The sequence below is a fragment of the Eschrichtius robustus genome, chromosome 9, assembly GCF_028021215.1.
Source record: "Eschrichtius robustus isolate mEscRob2 chromosome 9, mEscRob2.pri, whole genome shotgun sequence".
Lineage (NCBI taxonomy): Eukaryota > Metazoa > Chordata > Mammalia > Artiodactyla > Eschrichtiidae > Eschrichtius > Eschrichtius robustus.
Window position 1 is genome coordinate 7,932,479 of NC_090832.1, and position 6,000 is coordinate 7,938,478.

General features: G+C 48.5%; 1 protein-coding gene across 2 annotated transcripts in view; it reads right to left on the minus strand.

The window, feature by feature from the left end:
- IGF2R (insulin like growth factor 2 receptor) overlaps window positions 1–1,191 on the minus strand; it is a 117,139-nt gene extending 115,948 nt beyond the window's left edge. The window contains exon 1 of one of the 2 annotated variants that reach the window (XM_068551491.1): window positions 843–1,190. In XM_068551491.1, coding sequence (XP_068407592.1) covers window positions 843–991 — 149 coding nt within the window. In that variant the 5' untranslated portion in view covers window positions 992–1,190. Of the gene's footprint in view, window positions 1–842 lie in introns of both variants that reach the window. The other variant, XM_068551492.1, reaches the window with a different exon arrangement.
- Between the last annotated feature and the right edge of the window lie 4,809 nt (window positions 1,192–6,000).

The window sequence follows — 6,000 nt, forward strand, 5'->3', positions numbered from 1 at the left end:
ATTGGCAGTTCCCCAGCCCCAGGACTCCCGGCCATGGCAGGACACGAACAGCCCTCATTGGGACGAGCGATTATACAATCATGGTTCCCAGAGCAAAAGACTCCACTAGAATAATCCACCCGGAGACAATGACATCATGTGAACAACTAGACAGGAAGTTAGGCTCGGAGAAGTGAAGGGTGAAGTCTTGAAAGCCAATACTGGATGACCACCCTCCATTCCCCCGATCCAAAAAAAATCCCAAAAAGTCACCTTCTGCAGAAAGGCTACTTTAAAGAAAAAATGGAAAACCCACATGGAGGAAAGCTATCAGCAAATGAAACCAAAACCCCCCAACTCCACGGCCATTGGTGCGGATGAGTCTTCCCACACTAAGGGCCCCCTCTAAAGCCCCGCTGGTGGAACTTTGAGGACAACGTGGAGTGGGAACAAAGCAGAGCGGTAGTTCCTGCGTCCTCCAACTTTCGCAGGCGCACCGCTGAGAGGGCAAGCGCTGGGCGTGAGGTGGCCGCAGCGTGTCACCCGGGCGGGTGGCGGCGGCGGCCGGCCGCTCGCACACAAAGCCGCCCCGGACTTACTGACAGCCACAAGTGGTCCGGCGACGGACCCCAGCCAGCGCCGGGCCGCCGGGGCCCCCGCGCCCCCCGCCCGCGCCCATGACCCCCAGTCTCTTATCCTTCGCCACCAGGCGGGCAACTTTCCCTCAGGGACGGGCTGACCCAAGCCCGGACCACAGGCGACTCGGGGCCCCCAGCCCCTCCCCCGAGCGCCCCTGCCCCCCACCCCGCCCGCCGCGCGCTGGGGCACCGCGACAGAAGCCTGCACCCAGGCGGGCCACCCACCTGCACAGCTCGGGGAACTCGGCGCCCTGGGTCCCCGCGGCCCCCGGGGCCCAGACCAGTAGCAGCAGCTGCAGCAGGAGCAGGGAGCGCGGCGGGGGGCCGGCGGGCGCGGGCCCCAGGTGGGCGCTCCGGCCGGCAGCGGCCCCCATCGCGCCGGGCCCCGGCTGCGCGGCTGGAGCGGAGCTAGCGGCGCGCGGCTGCCGGGGGCCGCGTTCGGGACATGGCTGCGCCGCCAGGGCGGAGGCGGAGGCGGAGGCGGAGAGGAGCGCGAGGAGCTGGAGCAGAGCAGCAGCCCGAGAGGCGCGCGGCTTGTCTGGGCTCAGCGGCGGCCCCGGAACCGGTCACGTGACCGCCGGGCGGCACCGCCCCCTCCCCCGCCCCGCTCACATGACTCCCTTGTTCAGGTGATCCCCGCCCGCCGGGCTCCGCCCAGGCCCGGTCACGTGAGCGCTGCACGCGCTGGGCAGGAAGCGGCGCGGCGGCCTCGGGGACGCAGGTGCGGGCTCGAGGCCTGTGTCCCGGCTGCTGCCACGGCTGGGACCCGGCCACCGCCTCAGTTTCTCCCAGAGCGCACTCTGGGTCGCGATGTGGGTGCTTCCCAACTTGGAGTCACCGTTTCCCACCCTCGACCGTTAGGGAGGGGAGAATAAGGCTTAGACTTAAGGTGCCGTAAATGCCACCGCACAGCCCTGTTATTTCGGATCCTTGATGAATGGGAACCCACTTTTCTTGCCCTACGGAGGTAGATCGCGGAGCCCTACACGGGGCTTTCCAACCATTGCCCAGCAGAGCTTCTCGCAACCTTGTGTGACAATGTTATTTCCCAAGCGTGGGCTGCCTACAATAAGGAAGGGCGGCACCAATATAGGAACTTGAAATATAAAGGAGGCCAAAATGTAACTATCAAGCGAGTGCCACTCAGCAAAGCTTTATTAATCCCTCTATTCAAGTATTTTATTAAACCCATACTATGTGACTGTCTGAGCTAGGCACAATGAAAATAAGAAGGTAAATCCGAAAAGACTGAACTCAAAAAGTTTACCTTACACAGAATAATCTGATTATTATACAGAATAATCATGATGGTAACCGCTCATCTTTTTAAATGCTTACTCCACACCAGACACTGTGTTAGCACTTAACATGCATGAATCCAGGAACCGTGTTATAAATGAGGAACGGAGGCACAAAGATGTTAAGTAACTTACCCAAAGCCACTTTGATGTGGCAAAGCAGGAATTCAAACGCATACAATAATAGCTAACGTTTATTGAGCAGGTAATTATGTGCCAAGTATGGTTGTGGTGCTTTGATTTAGCTCAGTTAATCTTAACACAATCCTATAAGAGACGTATCTTTATAGCACCCATTTTACAGATAAGGAAACTGAGGCACAGAGAGATTAAAAAGCTTGCAAGTCACAGGGCTAGTAAGCGGAGAAGCCAGGGTTTAAGCTCAAGCTAGACAGTCCCAGAGCGTGTGGCTTGGCCACGATGCTATATTGCCAAAGAGGAATATGGCCCAAGAAAGGAAAGTTGGTGTGGTGGCTCAAAGGGCGTGCTCAGATGTCCAACTGTAGGCGTCATGAAAGGGTTCATATTTTGCAGCTCCAGTGTTATGATTGATACAGGCAAAGATCTTCAGTGGAAACTAAAACCATCAGGTGAAAAATAATTGCAAACCAGAATATTCACTTTGTCTCAAAGGATATTTCCCTAATAAAGAAAAATATATCTTTACAATGGAAAGGTCTGGTAGAACCACCTTTATCAAGAAATTAAAGTTCATATCACCAAGATTTGGAAAAACTAACATTTTCTGCTTCCTAAAATGATGCAATGAAAAATACTGCTAAAGGATAATATTTAAAAGAGAGTATAATCATGACTCAGATGCAGGTGTAAAATGAACATGTGTCAAAGATAATACTTAACTCATTAATGTCAGACCAGTAACATGTTCCAACTGGTTCAAAAGAGAATCCAAAGACAATCCAACACATATGCAGTCAGGAATGCTGAAGTTAAGTTGCCTAATAGATGGAAGATTAGTCAATGCGCCTAGGTCAAATGGATGTGAAAGGAACAAAATTTGCATTTCTAAAGACAAGAATCCTAGACATTACCATCAGTATTCCACAATTTAGAGAGTTGTAAAATAGCTCAAAGATAATGAAAGGCTCAAAACCCCATAGAATCAGCTAATGCACAAAGTTGCATTAGACAGCATCTAGCTTTCCACTGAAGTTACCCAATAATTTTTTTGGTCCATTTCAAAGTCTTTCACAATTTCCCCCTGTAGTACACAATATCACTTATGGTGGTGTTATTGCCAAGATGTTTAACCTAAATCTAATAAAAATAAAACTATCAAATCCAGATTGTGAAACATTCTACAGGAAAACTGAACTGGACAATTCAAAAATGTCAGTGCTCTGAAAGACTTCCCCCCTTCCCTCCTCCACCCACCCCCCCCAAAAAAAGCAAGAGTAAACAACAGACTGAGGTCAGATCTGACCAGGTAGCTGTTTTATAAATAAAGGTTTACTGGAATGTGGCAGCCTCCACTTATGTTTTCCTATGGCTGCTTTTGCCTACAATGGCAGAATTGACTGGTTGCAACAGAGTCTAAAGTATTTTACCATCTGGCCTCTACAGAAGAAGTTTGCCAACCCTTGTTCTAGATCAGTAGTTCTCAAAAGTGTGGTGCTTGGACCAGCAGCTTTGGCATCACCTGCCAGCTTGGTTAGAAATGCCAATTCATGGGCCTCACTCCAACCTGTTGACTCAAAATCTTTGGAGGTGGGCCCCAGAAAATTGTTTCAATAAGCTTTGTAGGAGATTCTCATACACATGATGGTATGAGAACCACTGTTGCAAAAGGGTGAGTGAGAGAATTCCCAGGTCTCTGGTGAGTTCCTGGGATGGGCTGCCAAGTGAGGGTCCTTGGCTCCACTCAGAAAAGAATTCAAGAGGGAGCCATAGTAAAGTGAAAGCTAGTTTATTTAGAGAGATACACATCCCATACACAGAATGCAGTCGTCTCATAAGGTGAGAGTGGCCCGGGGGTGTGGAGGTGGTTAGTTTTTATGGGCTGGGTAATTTCATAGGCTAACAAGTGGGAGGATTAATCCAACTATTTTGGGGGAAGGGGTGGGGATTTCCAGGAATTGGACTACCACCCACTTTTTGGCCTCTTACGGTCAGCCTAGGAATTGTCATGGCGACTGGGAGTGTGTCCTTTAGCATATGCTAAGCTAGGGTATTACAGTGAGTGTATAATGAGGCTCAAGGCCTACTGGAAGTCAGATCTTCTGCCATCTTGGACATAATTGGTTCTAACCAGTTTTTGTTGTATCCTCAAGGGCTGTGTCATTATTTTAATGGTTGTGCCCTGCCCCCTTCCCTCTTGTCTCACCACTGTCCTGAATTAAAGGAGAATAAAGAGGCAAGACAACAAAATGTGATGCATGACCCTTAACTGGAGCCCAGATCCCTAAAAAGGAAGGTGTAAGGGACACTTGGGGATAACTGGGAAAACTTGAATGTAAATTGCATATTAGATACTCTAAAGTCAAATGGTAGAGGGCATAACTCTCCGGTACTTCATTTAAATTTTGCAGCAAACCTTTGAGAAAACAGAGACTTAGAGATGTAGCTCAAGACCCCATGTTATGGGTTGTATTATGTCCCCTAAAAAGATATGTTGAAGTCCTAATCCCCATTACCTTGGAATGTGACCTTATTTGAAAATACGGTCGTTGCAGGGTAATTTTCGTTAGCTCGTCCTACAGGAGGATGGGCTCAGTCCAATATGACTGGTGCCCTTGTAAGAAATGCTGTACAGACACCGAGACACACACGGAGAAGACGACCTTATGAGGATGGAGGAGTGAGGTATCTGCAGGCCAAAGAATGCTTGAATGAAAACCACATGGGAACACAGAGAAACAACTCTGGCCAAAGATTGCGCTAAATCCTGGGCTTATAGAATGTGATCCTTCCCTCAGGTAGTTTATGGTTTAGTAGGGGAGATGGTCCATTTTAATATAAGTTTGGAAAAATTGTATTGGGGTCAGCTCCTACAGGATCTTAAATGGGGACCTAAGAAATTTAGATTTAATTGGATATAAAGTGAGGAACAATAATGGCTGATAAAATACTACCTATTAAAAAGTCACTGTGTCAAGAACCATTCCTGCATTTCATGGTTAACTCTTTATAGAATCCTCCGAGCATAGTAATCCTATCCACGCTTAAAACATGAGAAATTCAGGTATAAAGAAATTAAATACCTTCCCTGAGGTCATGCAATTAGTAAGAGCTTCAATGTGAATGATATGATCTAGTATGAAAGTCCAAGATTTTAACTCATAAACTTCCTTCTCATTGAGAGATTTGGAACGTGAGAGAGAGAGAGGGAGAGTTAGTTCACAGTTATACTTCAGGAAAATCCATCTAGCTGCAGGATGGACTAAAAGCCACTTTAATAAAAGCACCAGAATTAAGGTGACAAAAGAGACAGTGGAAAGGCTTTTGCCCTTCCCCAGAAACACCCAGTTCCCACTTGGTTAACACCTGACCAAAAGTAGAACTCAGGTCTTGTGACTCTGCAGAGCACTTAGGTGCCCAGTGACCACCTGGAGTAGCGCCGGTGGGAACAGAGGGGGCCGTGGGAATAGAGGTGGATGTGGTTGGCTGCCTTCCTGCAGGCATTGCCCATGCCCTTGTTTGCTGGCAAAGCCCACCTCCCACTAAAGAGGCTAAAGCTGTGAGACCCTTGCAACACAGCCTTTCTTACAATGGAGGGAGAGCATATGCCCCAATCCTGACCGTGGAAATTCATGGGAAGTCTCCTGAGATTCTTCTGCAAAATGTTTTTCTCTCCAATAAGTGATGCAAAGGAAATCCTCTCCCCCCGACCCCACTTTTTTTTTTTTCCTGGAAGCAGTACTGTCTGTATAAGGCACTTGTAGCTGCTACAGCCCCTTGTAACTCCAAGGGAAGATATGGCCAACACAGTGGGAGAAAGATGGAAAACATCAGGATCATTGGTGACGTTGCTGACCACTTCACCAAAACCCTAGAACTGGCCAGTATCTGATCATTCACTTTATGACATGATAAATAAATTTGCTTAAGCCATGTGTGTTAGTTAA